Source organism: Suncus etruscus, chromosome 17, assembly GCF_024139225.1.
Source record: "Suncus etruscus isolate mSunEtr1 chromosome 17, mSunEtr1.pri.cur, whole genome shotgun sequence".
Taxonomy (NCBI): Eukaryota; Metazoa; Chordata; class Mammalia; order Eulipotyphla; family Soricidae; genus Suncus; species Suncus etruscus.
Window position 1 is genome coordinate 22,020,018 of NC_064864.1, and position 21,619 is coordinate 22,041,636.

Here is a 21,619-nt window from a genome sequence, read left to right on the forward strand (position 1 = left end):
TTGTGCCCTACCCTAGGGTGTGACCTGGCATTCTGCCCCCACCCTAGGGTAGGACCTGATTCTGCTTCCACCATTGGTTGGTATCTGATCCCACCATGGGGTGGTACCTGACTCTGGGGGATAAAAACAAGGGTCTGTGGAAGGCCGAGGCTTTTTGGCTGGAACTGAAGCTGAGTCTTTGGACTTCAGTCTTGTCCACCGAATAAAGCGAATATTTCCACGAGCCTGACTGTCTGCGAGCTGTTTACCCTGTTTACGCGCCGTTTCACCTCAGAACCGTCGGCTAGACAGGGTGGCAGACGCGTGCTCCGAGCTGGAAGAGAAAGGCCTCATCCTCCATCCCACCATCAGTCAACCTCTTCAGGGGCTGACTTGCTACAGGATCTGATCTTCTGTCTCATCCATCCTGCTATCTCCTAACAGGGTACAAGTCCTAGGCAGCCAGGAAGAGGTAGGAACAAAGATCAGAGAAGGGAGCCACTGAGACTCTATCTAGACTCAGGGACCCATTCACAGGCATGCCCACTGCCGACACTCACTGCTACACCTGAACTTCAAATAACTGATTCCTCTCTCTATACTCAGAAAGTGCTCAGAGTGCTTAAGTGTGCACAGAAAGACTCTTGTGGGCCTGATGCTCACAGTCTGGTAATGAAGAGAACAGACACTATCATAGTCGGCTGGTCACTGCAGCGGAATGTGGCACTCTCGGGGGTCAGTAAGTGAAGTGAGCAGTAGCCTGCCAAGAGCAAAGGAGCAAGGACAGGGCAGGCCTACAGGGACAGGACTGACATAATGATGAAGGCAGGTGGGGTCAGAGGCTGGGGTAGAGCAGAACTGTGAAGACCTGGCCATGTGGCCACAGGAGAATAGGCTTGCAGAGGGCCAGAGCAATAGCACAGCGACAGGGCGTTTGCCTTGCATGTGGCCAACACAGGATAGACCCTGGTTCTATAGATTCCCAGCATTCTGTATGGTCCCCTGAGCCTGTCAGGAGCGATTTCTAAGTGCAGAGCCAGGAGTAATGCCTGAGCGCCGCTGGGTGTGACCCCCCCCCAAAAAAAAAACAAAACAAAAAATTACCTTCCTTAAAAAAACTATAGGGGCCGGGAAGGTGGCGCTAGAGGTAAGGTGTCTGCCTTGCAAGCGCTAGTGGAGGAAGGACTGCGGTTCGATCCCTGGGCGTCCCATATGGTCCCCCCAAGCCAGGAGCGACTTCTGAGCACAGAGCCAGGAGTAACCCCTGAGCATCAAACGGGTGTGGCCCAAAAACCAAAAACAACAACAACAACAAAAAAAAAACCAAAAAAAACTATAGGCTTGCAGCAGTAGTCACTCATACAGAAGTGTTGGCTTCTGTTTCCCTGTTCTCAATATCTGGAGGAGGAAAGCTAGGCTCCAGGTGGCAAGGTGACAGGTGGAGAGAGCAGAGTGTGCCGCACGGCCCCTCTGAGAGGTTCTTGCACAATGCTATCCTGATCCAGCTGAGACAAGGACAGTGAAGTGGACAGACTCTAGAGAGTGGGACTCATCATGTAGACTGGACTTGGGTCTAGGGCAGGAGTCTACAACCTTTAAGACATAAAGAGTCACTTGGACTCGTTTCCAAAGGAAAAAAGAAACACCTGGGAGCCACAAAACCATTGCGACATTTAAAATAAAACAAATATAGCACTGCATACATTGTTTCTTATCTTAATGCTATCTATATACAGGATCCAGAGGTTAGCTGTCATCTGAAGAAAAAGCGAATTTTTTTCACTTAACAATGTAAAATATATTGGGGGCCAGGGAGATAGCACAGCAGTAGGGCGTTTGCCTTGCAAGTAGCCGATCCAGGATAAATGGTGGTTCGAATCCTGGCATCCCATATGATCCCCTGGGCCTGTCAGGAACAATTTCAGAGCGCAGAGTTAGGAGTAACCCTGAGTGCTGCCGGGTGTGACCCAAAAAAACAAAAACAAAAACCAAACAAATAAACCCCCAAAAGAGCCGCAGGTTGCCGGCCCCTGGTCTAAGGAGATATGATAGTTTGGGCTTGCCCAGTGTTCTGCTCAGTGGAGGTTGCTGTGCAGCTCTCAGTCTTACCTAGATTGCTGTCGATCTTCTGATGATAGGCACGGAGTTGAGCATTTTTTGGGTAAGTTTCGGAACTCGTTGCAGAACTAGTCCCGGCAGGGACAGAGTCTAAGGATAGAAAGAGCAGGCTGGTTAGCTGACATTGCTTGAAATGCTGCCTCACAAAAGTTATCTTTTTGTTGTTATTGTTCGTGGGGCACACTGAATGGTTCTTAGGCAATAGGTGGTGTTAAGGATCAAACCTGGGACTCCAGCAGGCAGAGCATGTGTGCATCAGCCCTCTGAGTTGTTTCTCTGGCCAAAAGCAATCTTTTTTTTTTTGCTTGTTTTTATTTTTGGGTCACACCTGGCAGCGCTCGGGGTTCCTCCTGCCTCTAAGCTCCTGGCAGGCTCGGGGGACCCTATGAGATGCCGGAATTTGGACCACTGTCCTTCTGCATGCAAGGCAAATGCCTTACTTCCATGCTATCTCTCCGGCCCTCCAAAGCAATCTTAATTTGGCAAATGGGTGGAAGGAAGGTAGGTGGTGGTCAGTTCTGAGACCACGCAAAAGACAATTGCTGAGGATGCAGGAGGGGAGAAGTCCAGCAAGAATTGTGAAACTGGGGAGGGAGAGATATTGTCTGAGCAGGATAGCTCTCTGGAAACCAAAGACCTCAGCTTAGGGACTTGAGAGATAGCTCACAGGGCGGGAGCACATGCTGGCAGGCAGAGGGTGCTGAATTTAATCCCCGGATTAAATGGATCAGTTGCCTTTTATTTTTCTTTGTTACAAAGTTGTTCACGATTGAGCTTCAGTCATCCAATATAACACCTTTCACCAGTGCACATTTCCCATCACTAGTGTCCTCAGTTTCCCTCCTACCCTTCCCCCTGCCTGCCTCTATGGCAGACATTTTTCTTCTCAAGACTGTGATCTACAACAATCGTGGAATGTCTTCCTTAACACTGCCACATAAAATTCTCTGCTGTAATAGGGAGGTTTCTCTCCAAAAAACATAAGACCCTTAACTTGTAATAGGTACCCTGGCCAAAGAGTGGTATGCAGACTTAGGAAAGAGAGATTCACATAGCAGAACAAAGATAATGAAAAACTACACAGGCTTGTGATAAGTTAACACAAGGTTTTACAATCAAAATGAGGTTATAAAAATGGATAATGGCTAATTATTTTTTCAAAACCTTTCCATACTATCTTTTCACTTCAAAGAAAACAAAACAGGTTAAAATGTAGAAAGATAAAGTGTCCAAATGCAGAGTCTAAAAATAGAGCCACTTGCCACTCCGCTACATCTTTTGGGGAAAGACTCTGTTTGGGGAAAGACTGTTTGGCAAAAGCACATTTTCTCCAGCACAGCCCACTGGACATAAAACACCGTGTTTTCTTTGGACCCCTCTGCTCCGTTTGCGCTGCCATAGCCATGGGTCACACACACTTGGCTGTGGTGCTCACTGTGGTTGCAGTCTATTTTTTCTTTTTTTTTTTTTTTTGGTTTTTGGGTCACACCCGGCGGTGCTCAGGGGTTACTCCTGGCTGTCTGCTCAGAAATAGCTCCTGGCAGGCACGGGGGACCATATGGGACACCGGGATTCCAACCAACTACCTTTGGTCCTGGATTGGCTGCTTGCAAGGCAAGCACCGCTGTGCTATCTCTCCGGGCCCGGTTGCAGTCTTTAGTTGGGGAGCCCACCTGGCTGTGTGCTGAGGGACTGCATATTGATGAACTTCTGGGGGTGCTAGACAGCAGAGCTGTCTAGATAGTGTTCAAGCACTGGGAACAAATTTGGGGTTTTGTCATGGGCCTACCTCAATCTCCTTCTTTTTCTTTTTTTGGTTTTTGGGTCACACCTGGCCATGTTCAGGTGTTACTCCTGATTCTGCTCAGAAATCGTTCCTGGCAGGCTTGGGGGACCATATGGGATGCTGGGATTTGAACCTTCTGCATGAAAGGCAAATGCCTTACCTCCATGCTATCTTTCCAGCCCCAATCGCCTTCTTTTTCAAAGTCCAAGTTATGTGTCAGTGAGTCAAGCTCCCTTTAGTTCTCTCTAGGTAAGCCTTTGGGATGCAGTGTTCCCAGCGGCATGTCGCTCCAGATCTTGGCTGCCATTACAGGTCACTATGTATAATGATTTTCCTGACGTTAGCTCCACCGTCAATTGTGGCCTTGGCTGTGTCCCTTAACAGTGGCAATCTTGGATTACATTGCCAAAACGGCCATAAAAGAGTCTGTCCTTTTAATATGCCTCCCTCCCCCTGTAACTGTCATTTAGTGGTAGTTGGTATATTGGCAGGGGGGAAGATATAAATTCCCAGCTCGAGTGAGGTGAGTGATTGCTAGCGCTGCTACTGTTTTTCCTGGTGCTTTTTTCCTAGGTGTTTTTCCCAGATGAATTTACTGGAAACACTACTGGCTGGACTGCCCTGTTGCTTCTCCTGCCTTTTCCTCTTCCGTGATCCTTTATCTGATTGAGTTTTTGCCCTGGTTCCCAACCCAGCTTTCTCTCACTTCTCTCTTTTTCCCCAAGCCCTTGGGTTTGGCTGTAGAGCCCCTGACTTCCCTACCCTACCTATTCCCCCATTAAACCTGGTCTTGGGGGCCGGAGAGATAGCATGGAGGTAAGGCGTTTGCCTCTCATGCAGGAGGTCATCGGTTCGAATCCCGGCGTCCCATATATGGTCCTCCCGTGCCTGCCAGGAGCAATTTCTGAGCCTGGAGCCAGGAATAACCCCTGAGCACTGCCGGGTGTGACCCAAAAACCACAAAAAAAAAAAACAAACAAAAAAAAAAAAAACCTGGTCTTGGGGGTGGGGAAAAAAAACAACAAAAAACCAAAAAACCAAAAAAAACAAAAACCCGGTCTCTAGAAAAACCTCTCTTGTCAGAGTCGTGTGCCTGTTTGACCACTGGCAGGCAGGATCTGATGTAACCAGGATGTGATCTGTGTCCCCCTAGGCAAAAGAGAAACCACAGATTTTCAGCACCCTGTCGATGAGTTGGATTCTGTAAGGCTGAGCAGGAGGCTTGAGCCTCATTTTAAAAGAAGTGGTATTTCTGGGTCCATCATTCAACAGGAATGGGGTGAGTTGACATAAAAACACATTCTTGGGACCGGAGAGATAGCATGGAGGTAAGGCGTTTGCCTTTCATGCAGAAGGTCATCGGTTCGAATCCCGGCGTCCCATATGGTCCCCCGTGCCTGCCAGGAGCAATTTCTGAGCATGGAGCCAGGAATAACCCCTGAGCACTGCCGGGTGTGACCCAAAGCCACACCAAAAAAAAAACAACAAAAAAAAAAAACCCCAAAAAAACACATTCTCAAAAAAAATAAATAAATAAAAAAAAATAAACCGGGCCTGGAGAGATAGCACAGCGGTGTTTGTCTTGCAAGCAGCTGATCCAGGACCAAAGGTGGTTGGTTCGAATCCCGGTGTCCCATATGGTCCCCCGTGCCTTCCAGGAGCTATTTCTGAGCAGACAGCCAGGAGTAACCCCTGAGCACCGCCAGGTGTGACCCAAAAACCAAAAACCAAAAAAAAAAAAAAAACAAAAAAAAAAACACCCCAAAAAACCCCACCACATTCTCGGGGCTGGAGCAGTGGCGCAGTGGTAAGGCATTTGCTTAGGATGAACCAAGGTTTGATTCCCTGGCTTCCCAAATGGGCCCCCAAGCCAGGAGTGATTTCTGATTGCAGAGCCAGGAGTAACCCCTAAGTGTTACAGGGTGTGGCCCAAAATTAATCAAACAAACAAACAAACAAACAAATAAACAAAAAAAACCACATTCTCTCAAATTCCTAGTATGCAATGTCATTTCCCTACTCGCTTGGGCTTGGGGCTGTATTTGTTTCTAATTGCTGCTGTAATAGGCTACCACAAATGCCATAAATGAAACCTGCAATTCTGGAAGGCAAAAGTGTTGTGTGTTTAACAGGGATATGATCAATAGGATTGTATATCTTCCAGGGCTCTTATGGAGTCCAAAATCCTTAGCATCTCTGAGCCATTAGAGATCACTTTGCCTTTCCCACTTCAAAGTCAGCAGCAGAGTATGTGCAAAAGTCTAACTTTGGTACTCTTCGGTCTCCCTTTCCTGGATTACACTTAGTGCATGGAAATAACCCCAAAATTTCATCTCAAGGTCAGCTAGTTAACAACTACAAATCCATCTGTTACTTTTTTATTGTTGGTTTTTTTGTTTTTGGCTCTGTACTCAGAAATCACTCCTGGCAGGCTTGGGAGACCATATGGGATGCCAGGAATTGAACTGTACTGGGTTAGCCGAGAGCAAAGCAAAGACCTTGCCACTGTGCTATCGCTCCAGCCCTCCATTTTTAACTCTTTTTTTTTTTTTTTTTTTTTTTTGGTTTTTGGGTCACACCTGGCAGTGCTCAGGGGTTACTCCTGGCTCTACGCTCAGAAATCGTTCCTGGCAGGCTTGGGGGTCCATATGGGATGCCGGAATTTGAACCGCTGTCCTTCTGCATGCAAGGCAAATGCCCTACCTCCATGCTATCTCTCTGGCTCCGCTTCTGTAACTCTTAATTCTCCTTTGGTCATCTAATCTGCCCTACTCACAGCATGTGAGGTGAGAACATGAACACTTCTAAAGGAGCACTGTTCAACATGCTACCGGAGTTTTCCTACATTTTCACTGCTGGAAGCAGCGAGCGAGCAGGTGGTGGCATTATCCTTTTTCATTTTTGTATAGACCCAGTAAAATGGGGAAATCTTTTTTTTTTTTTGGTCACACCCGGCAGTGCTCAGGGGTCACTCCTGGATCCACGCTCAGAAATTGCTCCTGGCAGGCACGGGGGTCCATATGGGATGCCGGGATTCGAACCACGGTCCTTCTGCATGAAAGGCAAAGCCTTACCTCCATGCTATCTCTCCAGCCCCAAATGGGAAAATCTTAAGTAAGGCAGAGTTCCTATTAGGAATAGGAAATCCAAATTTTTTGTTTGTTTGTTCTGGGCCACACCTGGTAGCCCTCAGGGGTTACTCCTGGCTCTGCACTCAGAAATTGCTCCTGGCAGGCTCAGGGGACCATATGGGATGCAGGGGATCGAACGTGGGTCTGTCCCAGGTTGGCTATGTGCAAGGCAAATGTCCTACTGCAGTGGTATTGCTCTGGAACTCCAAAATTTATATGCTTTAGGTGGGTATTTTCTCCTAAACATTTGTCATATTGACTTGACTTAAGCTTCAGTTGCTTTGAGTGCACAACCTTGAACTTTGGGTCCCATCACTGGAATCAAGGACAGGCTCCAAGTCATCCTGACAATAACTTGCAAACCCAAGCATCCTTCATGACATAGTCAATGACTTGTAAACCTGGGTATTTTTTTGTTTGCTTTTTGGGTCACACCTGGCAGTGCTCAGGGGTTACTCCTGACTATATGCTCAGAAATTGCTCCTGGCAGGCTCAGGGGACCGTATGGGATGCCGAGATTTGAACCACCGACCTTCTGCATGAAAGGCAAACGCCTTACTCCATGCTATCTCTCTGGCCCCAAACCTGGGTATTCTTTATGATGCCCTGGCAATGACTTAACACTTGTGAGAGCCTAAAGGACTCTAGTGCAATGCCTAACAGCAAGAGCCATCAGAGATGAAGAAGAGAGAACTCCTACATTACCTGATACCTAGAAGAACCCTCTGGGGTTATGCAAACTGAAAACTGGTCTGAGGTCTGCATTAAAATGTATGAGCTGGTGGTTCCTGAGAAAGACCCCTCTGCTCTAAATCTAATCTAGTTTAAAAGGTTTTATCCCAGCTTTTACTGCATCTATGCAAAATAACAGCTACTTTTAATACTTTGCTGTAAGTTCTGATATGGGGTTCCTGCCTCTAGCAGAAGACAATCTAGCACAATTTATCTAGCCCTTCTCTTTTTTTGGGGGGGCACACTGGGTGACGCTTAGGGGTTACTCCTGGCTATGCGCTCAGAAATCACTCCTTCCTTGGGGGACCATATAGGATGTGGAGAGCGGGGGATCAAAATGCAGTCCATCCTAGGTTAGCACAGGCAAGGCAAACGCCCTACCACTTGCACCACCGCTCTGGCCCCCTTCTCTATTTTTTTGTAAGTTTAACAAACTGTCTCAAATCTTGTTTAACAGAAAAGGGGGAGATGTAGCTAATCACCTTAAGCACATACCCGATTTTAGTACCCAGAGCACACATCCTGTTTCCCCTAATCCCCTGACCTTGTCTTCCCTAAACACACCGAGTCTCCACTGCCTCCTACCCACTGTGGTTTCAATATACCCAGAAGTCCTCCAGAGAATCCAAGTATGGTCTGGGAGCAGGGTGGCCACTGACCTGAGTCATTCAACTTCCTGAGATTTGGGTGGCTGGCCTGGTACGCTGCTTCCTGTTCTTTACTTGTACTGATGGCTTCTTGCAATCTTTGGCTAAAGATTGAAAAAAAAAAATTTAAAGAAGGAAAAATCACCTGTTAGAGAGCAGTCTTTTTCACATCATTCCTGGATGAGAAAAATAAAATGCTTCCTCTGTGCAAAGCAGGGGTTCCATTAGCATCTTTGGGACATGATCCTACCTTTCCCCTATCTATTAGCAAGAAATAGAAATATTAAGGCCAGTGGAAGAAAGCAACAGAGACCAAACAGATTATGACTGTTACCCATGGAGCAAATCTGGGCCACTACTGGATTCTGTACAGGAGAAGCAGAGACTGGATTTTACAAACAACTATTGACAACTGATTAGACCAGTGCTTCGCAAAGGGGCTGAAATGTTCCAGGGGGATGGTAGTGACCACGGGTGTAATGAAAAGGATGCTTTCTACTTGTTAATTTCAAAAAGGTACATTTCCCAGGGGTGCTAAGTTAATTTCTTTTTTTTTTCCTAAAAAAAGGACAGAGGACTGGAGTGTTAGCACAGCAGGTAAGGCATTTTGCCTTGCACATAGCAGACCTGGATTTGATCCCTGATATCCCATATGTTCCCACAAACCAATCAGGAGTAATTTCTTTCTTTTTTTTATTTTTCTTTTTGGGCCACACCTGGTGATGCTCAGGGGTTACTCCTGGCTATGTGCTCAGAAATCGCTCCTGGCTTGGGAGACCACATGGGACGTCGGGGGATCAAACCGCGGTCTGTCCTAGGTTATTGCGTGCAAGGCAAACACCCTACTGCTTGTGTCACCGCTCCGGGCCTCAACCAGGAGTAATTTATGAGTACAGAGCCAGAAGTAACCCCTGAGCGGTGCCACTGAGTGGCCCAAAAACCAAACCAAGACAATAAAGGTCAGATTTATTTATCTGCTTATTTTATTGATTTATGTACTTCTTTTTTTCTTTTTTTTTTTTTTTTGTGTTGTTGTTGTGGTTTTTGGGTCACACCCGGCAGTGCTCAGGGGTTATTCCTGGCTCCAGACTCAGAAATTGCTCCTGGCAGGCACAGGGGACCATATGGGATGCCGGGATTTGAACTGATGACCTTCTGCATGAAAGGCAAACGCCTTACCTCCATGCTATCTCTCCGGCCCCTTATTTTTTTCTTTTTTTTTTTTTTTTTTTTTTTTTTTTTTTTTCCCTTATTTTTTTCTAATCTAGGATTAAACCCATATAAAAGTCCACTAGTCCGATTTCTAGATAAGGATGAGATTGCTACTCTCCTGGAGGCACTGACCATCCTGCTGACTGAAATTGCTGATCTTGCATGGAGCAGGTCCACCTTGTCACCCATTATTTTGAGAATCTCATGGCCCACATGCATGCGGGGTTTGTGCTCTAGTCTCACTTGAGTCACATTTCCAATCCAGCTATATCAGTTTGTGAAAAAACCAGACCACATTCTGAGACTTGAATAGAAGTTATCTATGTTAGTGGAAACTGTAACTTTCTTTTTGACCACACCTGGAGGCACTCCTGGGTTACTCCTGGTTCTGCTCTTAGAAATCGGTCCTGGTGGGCCGGAGAGATAGCATGGAGGTATACATTTGCCTTGCATGCAGAAGGATGGTGGTTTGAATCCCAGCATCTCATATGGTCCCCCAAGCCTGCCAGGAGCGATTTCTGAGCATAGAGCCAGGAGTAGCCCCTGAGTGCTGTCGGGTGTGACCCAAAAACAAACAAACAAATAACACCCAAAAAAAAAAAAAAAAAAAAAACCCTAACAAAGAAATCACTCCTGGCAGGCTCGGGGTATCAGATGGGATGCTGGGGATTGAAACCGGGACGGTTTGGGTTGGCTGTATGCAAGGCAAATGCCCTACAGCTGTGCTATCACTCAGGCTTCTGAAACTGTAACTCTTTTACTTTTTTTTGGTGAACCTTAGGGGTTACTCCTAGCTCTGCATTCAGAAACACTCCTAGTGGGCTCAGGGGACCATATGGAATATGGGGTGTTTAACCAGGGTCCTGTGTGCAAGGCAAGTGTCCCACATATTATGCTATCATTCCAACTCAACTCTTAGCTTTGAATATAGGACTTTTTTGAGGGGATCCTCCTAGTCATGGGGTCTAGGGGTCACTCCAGTGATACTTGGCATGGCTGTGTGGATTTTTTGTTTTATTTTATTGTTTTCAGGCCAGTGGTGCTCAGAACTTATATCTAACTCTGTGCTCAGGGATCTTTCCCAATGGATGATTGGGAGAGATTGGGGACCATAGCAGTTCAGGGAATGTGTGCAAGGCAAGTACCTTAACTCCTATACTAACTGTCTGCTCCCTAATTTGAAAAATTATAATTTCTAGAATAGTGTAGATTATAGGGTAACACTGATATCTTGGACCCTTTCAGGCACTAGATGCAACCTGAAAGTCTAGGCCATTTGTAGACAGTCTCTTTTCTATGTGGTTATCTCTATGTGGATAGCTGAAATCTCACTCACCTTTTATTGGTCTGGGAGGGGAGCATGCCATTCTGCTGGGCCAGGGTCTCTGCAGGTTTGGGTTTGAAATAGTTGACAATCCCCCCAAACACACTCTTAATGCTGTTAATATGTTTTTGGCTTGTCTTTAAATCTTGGTCCATCTTGTCTACCATCTTCTCTGTGTGTTCTAAGACTCCTCGTTGACGGACAAGCTCCTGGTAAAAATGAAGGATGACAGCATTATACCTTTATTTTTGTTTGTTTTTGGGCCATACCCTGTGGCACTCAGGGGTTACTCGTGGTTCTGCGCTCAGTAATCACTCCTGGTAGGCTCAGGGGACCATATGGGATGCTTGAGATTGAATCCAGGCCGGCCACAAGCAAGGCAAGCACCTTACCCAATGTCCTATCACTCTAGCTCCAGCAATATACCTTTAAAAGATTATTAAAATTATAAAAGATAGGGCCCGGAGAGATAGCACAGCGGCGTTTGCCTTGCAAGCAGCCGATCCAGGACCAAAGGTGGTTGGTTCGAATCCCGGTGTTCCATATGGTCCCCCGTGCCTGCCAGGAGCTATTTCTGAGCAGACAGCCAGGAGTGACCTCTGAGTACTGCTGGGTGTGGCCCAAAAACAAAAACAAAACAAAAAAAATTATAAAAGATATTGGATCACTGTGAGATAGAGTTAAAAAGTTGTTAATGGGGCCAGAGAGATAGCATGGAGGTAAGGCATCCCATATGGTCCCGAGCCTGCCGGGAGCAATTTCTGAGCATAGAGCCAGGAGTAACCCCTGAGTGCTGCCAGGCGTGATCCAGAAGTCAAAAAAAAAAAAAAAAAAAAAAAAAAAAAAGAAGACCATGTACTTAGAAGACAGGCTCATCAACCACACTTGTTGAACACAGGGATGTGCCCCTGTCCTCTGTGAGGGCACACTACACATTTTGGCTTCTTCCCCTGTTCTATTTTTACTTCCTTTCTACAGATGTTCCTGAGTCCTTTCACCTCCCCCATAAGGAAGGACCACAGTAAACAAGAAAAAGTTGGAGTGAACAGGTAAGGCAGGAGACCTCTCAAATCCTGGGACAAGTTTGTGTAGTGCTGTTCCTCAGACAAGATACCTGTCCCCTGAGCCATCTTCATACTCCATTTCATAGGCTAAGTTGTGGTTTTATTCTGGAACTATTTGTGTTCAATTCCAACCATTCAGTTTGTTTTAAAACTTGTCATTGGGCAAGGATATTGCTCAGAGGGACAATATTTGCTTTCAAGTGTGAAGTCCTGGGCTTAATTCCTGGCATGATATGGTCCTGGCACCAGCACAAACAACCTTGATCACCAATCTAAGGGTCAAAACCCTTCCAACACACACAAAACCTTAACCACAGGGCTCATCGAGATAGTGCTAAGAGGCCCAAACTAACAACAAAGCCCAACCCAGGAGCAACGATGACTACTCACAGATTCTTTAACAAGAATTACTCCCGGGGGGGGTGAGGGTGGGGGGGGGAGGTGGGGGGGCCTGCGTAATAGCATGGAGGTAAGGTGTTTGCCTTCCATGCAGAAGGATGGTGGTTCAAATCCTGGCATCCCATATGGTCCCCTGAGCCTGCCTACCGGGGGCGATTTCTGAACATGCTGCCAGGTGTGACCCACAAACCAAAAAAAAAAAAAAGAATTACTCCCCTGACACATTCCATCATCCAGACACTAGTTGGTTCCATCTACTACTAGTGTAGCAAGCCAGTACACTAGTACACTGGTAATCTCCACTCAGACAACATCCTCAGAGCAGCCATTCTCCATCCTTGCTCTTTAGCAGAGCCCCAATCCCACCTTCGATTTTCTTTTCTTTTCTTTTTGGGTGTGGAGTTTTGTGCCATATCAGTGATGCTCAGGGATCACTCCTGGTGTTGCGTGAGGGGGTCTGGGAGCTTGTGTCTCAGAGCACTGGGACTCATCCTGCCTGGATTCCCCAGTGTGAAGAGATAGCATGGAGGTAAAGTGTTTGCTTTGCATGTAGAAGATTAGTGGTTCGAATCCCAGCATCCCATATGGTCCCCTGAGCCTGCCAGGCGCGATTTCTGAGTGTAGAGCCAGGAGTAACCCTGAGCTCTGTCGAGTGTGATCCAAAAACCAAAAAAAAAAAAAGCTTGGTTCCTCCAGCTTTAGTTCCTTTCAGTGGCATCACACCTCCCTCTGTAACTGTCAGTTATGTGGCTCTTAGGGAAAAATGTTAAAATCCAGCACAGAAAAAGGGGTGTGACCCAAAAAGAGCGGTAGTGCAAGTGGTAGGGCATCTGCTTTGCACCCGCTAACCTAGGATGAACCCAGGTTCGATCCCCCGGCGTCCTATATGGTCCCCCAAGCCAGGAGTGATTTCTGAGTGCATAGCCAGGAGTAACCCCTGAGCGCCATTGAGTGTGGCTCCCCAAAAAACCAGCACAGCAACAAAATAGAACGACAGCCCTCCAAAAAAAGGGGGGGGCATATGGGATAGCAGAAATTGAACGCAGGTAAATAGCATGTAAGGCAAAGGCTCTACCTGCTGTACAATTGCTCCAACCCTTCTCCACTTTCTCCTTCCTTCCTTCCTTCCTTCCTTCCTTCCTTCCTTCCTTCCTTCCTTCCTTCCTTCCTCCCTCCCTCCCTCCCTCCCTCCCTCCCTCCCTCCCTCCCTCCCTCCCTCCCTCCCTCCCTCCCTCCCTCCCTCCCTCCCTCCTTTCTTTCTTTCTTTCTTTCTTTCTTTCTTTCTTTCTTTCTTTCTTTCTTTCTTTCTTTCTTTCTTTCTTTCTTTTTTGGTTTTTGGACCACAGCTGGTAACACTCAGGGGTTACTCCTGGCTCTATGCTCAGAAATAGCTCCTGGCAGGCTCAGCAGACCATATGGGATGCTAGCATTCGAACCACCCACTGTCCTTCTGCATGCAAGGTACACGCCCTACCTCCATGCTATTTCTCTCCCCCTCTTTCTTTTTTGTTTTGTTTTTGTTTTTGGGTCATACCCCATGACGCTCAGGGGTTAATCTTGGCTCTGTGCTCAGAAATCGCTCCTGATAGGCATGGGGGATCATACTGGATGACGGAATTCAAACCACTGTTCGTCCTGTATTGGCTGTGTGCAAGGCAAATGCCCTACTGCTGTGCTATCTCTCTGGCCCCTCCACTTTCTTTTATTTTTGTTTTTTTTGGGCAGCACCTGATGGCACTCTGGGGTTACTCTTGGCTCTGTGCTCAGAAATTACTTCTGGCTTGGGGGGCCATATGGGACACCGGGAATTGAACCTGCATCCATCCTAGGTCAGCCATGTGCAAGGCAAATGCCCTACCACTGTGTTACCACTCGGGTCGCCACCTCCTCCACTTTCTTTACAGCCTGTACACGCTCCAAGGCAGGGGCCTGCTCCAGTGACCTCACTTACTAGTTTGGTCAGGTCCTTATCTCAGAGGTCCCTGCCTTAAGCAGTAACACAAACATCTTCACTAAAAACAGATAATTTTCCTCAAAAGTTTGGAGCATTAAAAAAAAAAAAAGTTTGGGGCCCGGAGAGATAGCACAGCGGTGTTTGCCTTGCAAGCAGTCGATCCAGGACCAAAGGTGGTTGGTTCGAATCCCGGTGTCCCATATGATCCCCCGTGCCTGCCAGGAGCTATTTCTGAGCAGACAGCCAGGAGTAACCCCTGAGCACCGCCGGGTGTGGCCCAAAAACCAAAAAAAAAAAAAAAGTTTGGGGGCCCAGAGAGATAGCACAGCGGCGTTTGCCTTGCAAGCAGCCAAACCAGGACCAAAGGTGGTTGGTTCGAATCCCAGCATCCCATATGGTCCCCCGTGCCTGCCAGGAGCTATTTCTGAGCAGACAGCCAGGAGTAACCCCTGAGCACCGCCGGGTGTGACCCAAAAACCAAAAAAAAAAAAAAGTTTGGAGGGGGCCGGAGTGATAGCACAGCAGTAAGGTGTTTGCCTTGTATATGGCCAACACAGGACGAACCCTGGTTCAAATCCCGGCATCCCATATGGTGCCCCGAGCCTGCCAGGAGCGACTTCTGAGCACAGAGCCAGGAGTAACCCCTAAGTGCCACTGGGTATGACCCAAAAAGCAAAAAAAAAAAAAAAAATAAAAGTCAAGCTTTCTTCTACTTCATGAGGCAGCCCCTGCTTTCAGCCACCTTCCTCTCAATCTTCCTGCAGCTCAGCAATTCTTTTAAAAGATGTTCTCTCGAGGGCCAGAGCAATAGCACAGAGGGTAGGATATTTATTTGCCTTGCTCATAGCTGAGCTGGGTTTGATCCCTGACATCCCATATGGTCCCCTGCGCCTGCCAGGAATGATTTCTGAGCACTGAGTCAGAAGTAACTCCTAAATGTGGCCAGGTGTGGCCCAAAAACCAAAATAAAATAAAGATTAAAATAAAAAGTTGGGGCCGGAGAGATAGCACAGCACTAGGGTATTTGCCTTGCATGCAGAAGAATGGTGGCTCAAACCCCAGCATCCCATATGGTCCCCTGAGCCTGCCAGGGGCAATTTCTGAGCATAGAGCCAGGAGTAGCCCCTGAGCACTGCTGGGTGTGACCCAAAAATATAAAAAGAATAAAAAGTTCTTTTTATGCCTAAAAACAAAATCATGAGCAATTTTAAATAAATATTCTGGAAACCTTAAGGTTAGAGATTATGTCCATTGGATTTTCTTAGAAGTCGTTTTATAGGGGCCGGAGAGATAGCATGGAGGTAAGGCATTTGCCTTTCATGCAGAAGGATGGCATCCCATATGATCCCCCGTGCCTGCCAGGGGCGATTTCTGAGCATAGAGCCAGGAGTAATCCCATGAGCTCTGCCGGGTGTGATCCAAAAACCAAAAAAAAAAAAAAAAAAAAAAAAAAGAGAGAGAGAGAGAAATATATTCCATAGGCAAAACACTAAAAACACTTGTTAAACTTACTAGTAAATTCTGCTTAACTTGCTGGAAATAAACATGAAACTGCTAAATTTTATTGCTTTGAACATTTTTGGGGGGGTGTTTGGGTCACACCCAGTGGCGCTTAGGTGTTACTCCTGGCAGGCTTGGGGGACCTTACAGAATGCTGGCAATCGAACTGGAGGCCATTGGGGTTGGCTATGTGCAAGGCAAATGCCCTACCGCTGTGCTATCGCTCCAGCCTCTGTTTTGAACATTTAAATTTTTTTCACCAGATCATGAGACATATTTGAAGAAAATATCAGGCATTTTTTTCTTCAAAAGAAGACATATCTGGGTTCAGTGATAGTACAGCAGGTCAGGTGTTTGCCTTGCATGCGGCTGACCCCGGTTCGAGACCTGGCATCCTATATGGTCCCCTGAGCCTGCCAGGAGTAATTCCTGAGCATAGAGCCAGGAATAAGCCCTTAGTATTATTGGGTATAGCCCCACACCTCCTTATTCCCCCCAAAATATGTGAGTATTGTGGCAAAGAGTAGGAATCCCAGAGAGCATGTATATGGAACCAAAGCCTAATCTATGGCCCCTGGCAACAACAACAACAACAACAATAATCTATGGCCCTGGCAACTAAATAAATGTGTGAGCACTCCAACTAAGCCTATGTGTGACCTCTGTTTTTTTTTTTTTTTTTTTTTTTTTTTTTTGTGTCTTTTGGGTCACACCCGGCAGTGCTCAGGGGTTACTCCTGGCTCCATGCTCAGAAATTGCTCCTGGCAGGCACGGGGGTGGGGGTGGGGGGACCATATGGGATGCCGGGATTCGAACCGATGACCTTCTGCATGAAAGGCAAACGCCTTACCTCCATGCTATCTCTCCGGCCCCTATGTGTGACCTCTGGCTCTCACAATAAGAGAAGAAAAGGAAAGGGGAAAATCCAATGTATTATTATTATTATTAGTTTGGTTTTTGGGCCACACCCAGCAGCACTCAGTGGTGACCACTGACTGTGCTCAGAAATCACTCCTAACAGGCTTAGGGGACCATATAGGATGCCGGTGATAGAACCCAGGTAGGTTGTGTACAAGGCAAATGTTTTACCCACTGTGTATCACTCCAATTTATTAATTATCTGAGGTTTCAAGTATTAGAAAACTAGGGTCATCTGAGAAAGGATGGGTCAACAGAGACTAGCACAAATCAAAAAAACCAAGAACAAGTGCTGGTGCAGATGAGGGAGGGACTCTCTCATTCACTGCTGGTGGAAATGGTACAATCTTTTTGAGAAACAGTATGGTATTTCTTGAAAAACTATAAATTGGGGCCGGCGAGGTGGCGCTAGAGGTAAGGTGTCTGCCTTACAAGCGCTAGCCAAGGAAAGGACCACGGTTCGATCCCCCGGTGTCCCATATGGTCCCCCCAAGCCAGGGGCAATTTCTGAGCGCGTAGTCAGGAGTAACCCCTGAGCATCTAACGGGTGTGGCCCGAAAAACCAAAAAAAAAAAAAAAAAAAAAAAAAAAAAAAAAAAAAAAGAAAAACTATAAATTGAGCTGCCAGATAATCTAGCAATACTGGGGCCGAAGCGATAGCGCAGCGGTAGGGTGTTTGCTTTGCACGTGGTCGATACAGGATGGAACCTAGTTTGATCCCTGGCATCCCATAAGGTCCCCCAAACCCAGAACGATTTCTGAGCTTATAGCCAGGAGCAATCCCTGAGCATTACCAGGTGTGGCCCCAAAACAAAACAAAAAAATCCCAGCAATACTGCTCTTGGGAATATATACTCTAGGGACCAAAAGAGCAATGCAAAAAATAAAAACAAAAAAAAACCCCAAAACAACAAAACCCCCCCCCCCCAAAAAACCAAACCCCAAACACCTCTGCACTCCTATGTTCAAAATAGTCAGAATCTGGAAATAACTGGAATGCTCAAGACTAGATGAGTGGGTAGAGAAACGATGGTAAATCTACACAATAGAATACTATGCAGCCATTGGGAAAAATTAAGTCATGAATTTTGCTTATACATGGAGAGACATAGAATATTATGCTGAATAAAATGAGCTGGAAGGAGCAGATAGTCATAGAACAATCTCAATCATTTGTGGGATATAAAAAAAAATATAAAGTATGGTAATGGTATCCAGAGAAAATAGATAAGAGAGCTAGGAAGATCAGTCCATAGTAGGAAGCTTGCTCCAAACAGCAGGGAGTGCAGTTAGGGAAGAGAAGGGACCATTACAATAAAAGTTGGAAACGATTACTCTGGACAAAACTGGATGTTGAGGGGCTGGAGCAAGTGATAAGGTGGTGCAAGTGGTAAGGCGTTGGCCTTGCCCATGTTAGCCTAGGACTGACAGTGGTTTGATTCCCAATGTCCCATATGGTCCCCCAAGCTAGGATTGATTTCTGAGTGCATAGCTAGGAGTAACTTGCGAGCATCACTGGTTGTGGTCCCCCCAAAAAACAACCCCCATAAAACTGGGTGCTGAAAGGAGGTAAAATGATACGTACAATATCCCTTCAGTAACAATATTGCAAACCACAGTGTTCGAAGGAGATAGGGCATTGGGGGTGGGGGCCGGAGGGAAATTGGGAATATTGGTGGCAGGAAATATGCACTGGTGAATGGATGAGTGTTGGATATTGCATGACTGAAACTCAACCATGAATAACTTATGAATAACTTTGTAACTGTGTATCTTACAGTGATTCAATAAAAATATTTTATTAAAATAAGGAGGGTGTCCCTGAGCGCTGCTGGTGTGACCGAAAAACAAAAACAAAAACAAAAAAAAAAAGACCCAGCAACTCCTGGCTCAGCAGAATGCAGTTCTTTGGGGCCGGAGAGATAGCACAGTGGTGTTTGCCTTGAAAGCAGCCGATCCAGGACCTAAGGTGGTTGGTTTGAATCCCGGCGACCCATATGGTCCCCCGTGCCTGCCAGGAGTGGCCCCTGAGAACTGCCGGGTGTGGCCCAACAACAAACAAACAAACAAAAAATAAGGAGGGTGGGTGAAATGGTTGCATTGGTCTAAGGAAAAAATAAAATGACTTTTCTGTCTTTGTCATTTCTAGCAGTACAAGACAACTCTGCTACAGAGGACAAGAGGCTCTGAAGCTGTACCAGGAGGCAAGTCCTGGACATCCTCGGCAGGGACAGCTTCCATCAGGGCTCCCCTCAGGATCCACTTTCCTTCCTGCCTCCGCCTTTCCATCTCTATCTCAAGAGTCACTGCAGTAAAGAGTAACTGTCAAAACAACCAATTCTCAAGAAGATATTACATTTTTCTCTCCCATGTGACATAGCTTCTCAAACTTTCTTTTTTTTTTTTTTTTGGTTTTTGGGCCACACCCGGTAACGCTCAGGGGTTACTCCTGGCTATGCGCTCAGAAGTCGCTCCTGGCTTGGGGGACCATATGGGACGCCGGGGGATCGAACCGCGGTCCGTCTCCTAGGCTAGCGCAGGTAAGGCAGGCACCTTACCTCCAGCGCCACCGCCCGGCCCCGCTTCTCAAACTTTCAACTCCTGTCATGCGCTAATGTGTAAGCCCAAACCCAGAATGAGGTGGGAGGAGAGAAGTGCAGAGGAACAGTGGTCCTGTAGGTAAAGTAGGAAGGGGAGAGGAGGGGAGCTGAGGGAAGGGGAGGGAAGGGAAGGGAAGGAAAAGGGAGGGGAGGGAAGAAGTCCTGCTCTGGTCAGTTTTTGCAAGTTCCGATGCACTGGCAGCTGATATTCAGGGTGTTCTGCTGGTCAGGAAGTGAGCAAAGGAAGAGAGAAGTTTCTTTTACTAAATTCCTGTCATATACAGAGAAAAGGCCAGGCCTATTTCTAACCAGAGAGGAAGAGGGGTTCTGAGAGTGCTGGTCAGGCAGATCCTGCACCCCTACTATTACAAAGGCATGATTCAAACACTCCAAGTTCCAAGGAAAGTTCCTGTCTCCCCAAAGGGAGACACACTGTCATAATGTTGGTCTTTCTGAACATGAGGATTCACAAAGGAGATTAAGGTGGGAGGAAAGTGAGAAATTGGTCTTGTACATAAAGCACTTAGTTTTGGGATTAACATAAAGACCACCCCACCCCACCCCACTCCAGTGTTGATAACTGAACTTGACAAGAACACATGCAAGTCAACTTTCTACTGCTGAGTTATATCCCCAATCTTAGTACTCACATACAGTTGAGTCCCCAAAGGACTTTATTTTGTTGTTGTTGTTGTTGGGGGGTGCTTGGTTGGAGTACACCTAGCAGTGCTCTGGGGCTATTACTAGCTCTGTGCTCAGGAGTGAATCTAAGTTGCACTTAGGAGACCACATGTGATGCTGCGGAATCAAAGCAGGGTGAGTACAGGGTCCCCTCCACTACTCTCTGACTCCTAAAGTGAAATTAGAAGATGGTCCTAGAAGAGACTTAGTTTGGCCAGTGGGACAGTTCTAAGAATCATCACACAGTGAGGGTGTCTTCCAATTCCTCTTTGGCTTGAAGCTCTTTGGAAGGGGAAGTAGAACAAAGACAGCTGACAATGTGGTGAGTGCAGGCACTGCCCTACATGAGGTGACAGTGTTGTAGAATCTGCAGGGGCTCTGTGAGGGGGATCAAAGGCATCAGGGCCTGCTACTAGAGGGCTGTTCTCTGGAGACAATTGCTATGAGAGATGCTGGAAGCCAGCTGAAGCTTTTACTCTGTCAGGCTTGGGACACTGGGGTAAAGGAAACTTCCAAATCTCTGCCTGTATGGGGTTTACTCGCTAACCAATGGTCCTCAAACTTTTAAACACGGGGCCAGTTCACTGTCCCTCAGACCGCTGGAGGGCTGGACTCTAGCAAAAACAAAGACTATGAACAAATTCCTATGCACGTTGCATATATCTTATTTTGAAGTGAAGAAACAAAACGGGAACAAATACAGTATGTGGCCTGTGATCCGTGGTTTGAGGACCACTGCTCTAAACCGTAAGGGCAAGATGAGTGCAATTCCATCGGATTTTCAAGTTTCTCACTATAGTGTGGCTCTGGGAATCCAGGGAGATGGACAAGGAAGCCAGCACACACACATGATGGGCACTGCCAGAGCAAGGTCCCTTCTGCCTAGAAAACACAGCTCCTTCTTGGCCTACCTGTCTAAACCTCAGCCTTAAAAAAACAAAATCACTTGTTTCTCTTTTGTTGCCAAGCTACTCTAATTTTGTATCATCCTGCTTTCTGATTTCCAAGTGTTCTGAAATGTCCGAGGACATTTCTTCAAATAGTTGCTAGCTTCCTTAGGCCATAACATTACCCAGTTCAGTGACCTGCTTCATCATGCCCTCGAATCTAAGGAAAGAAATCCTCTCTCATAGTCAAGGCTTCTCACTTCGACTTGAGCATAGGAGGCTAGTAACGGTTAAATACAAGAGAAAAAAAAAGAAACCTACGTTCTCCCAACCAGGCTAGGAAAGAGCGGGAAGATGGGACAGTAAGGAATATTGTTAAGAAGGAAAAAAATGAGGAAGGGCAAGAACCCCCAGAAGTGGTAATAAAAAATAATAGAGGTGGGCCCGGAGAAATAGCACAGCAGCGTTTGCCTTGCAAGCAGCCAATCCAGGACCAAAGGTGGTTGGTTCGAATCCCAGTGTCCCATATGGTCCCCCGTGCCTGCCAGGAGCTATTTCTGAGCAGACAGCCAGGAGTAACCCCTGAGCAACGCCGGGTGTGGCCCAAAAACCAAAAAATAAAAAATAATAATAGAGATGACAGTTTAACAAATTAATCAAGAGGAACCAGAAAGATAGCACAGCGGT

At 46.6% G+C, this 21,619-nt stretch overlaps 1 protein-coding gene across 1 annotated transcript in view; it reads right to left on the reverse strand.

The window, feature by feature from the left end:
- Positions 1-21,619, reverse strand: part of SNAP29 (synaptosome associated protein 29) — a 28,178-nt gene that overhangs the window by 5,098 nt on the left and 1,461 nt on the right. The window contains exons 2-4 of the mRNA XM_049790730.1: positions 10,942-11,138; positions 8,406-8,497; positions 2,089-2,187 (exon numbers count right to left, since the gene is read on the reverse strand). Coding sequence (XP_049646687.1) covers positions 2,089-2,187; positions 8,406-8,497; positions 10,942-11,138 — 388 coding nt within the window. The remainder of the gene's footprint in view (positions 1-2,088; positions 2,188-8,405; positions 8,498-10,941; positions 11,139-21,619) is intronic.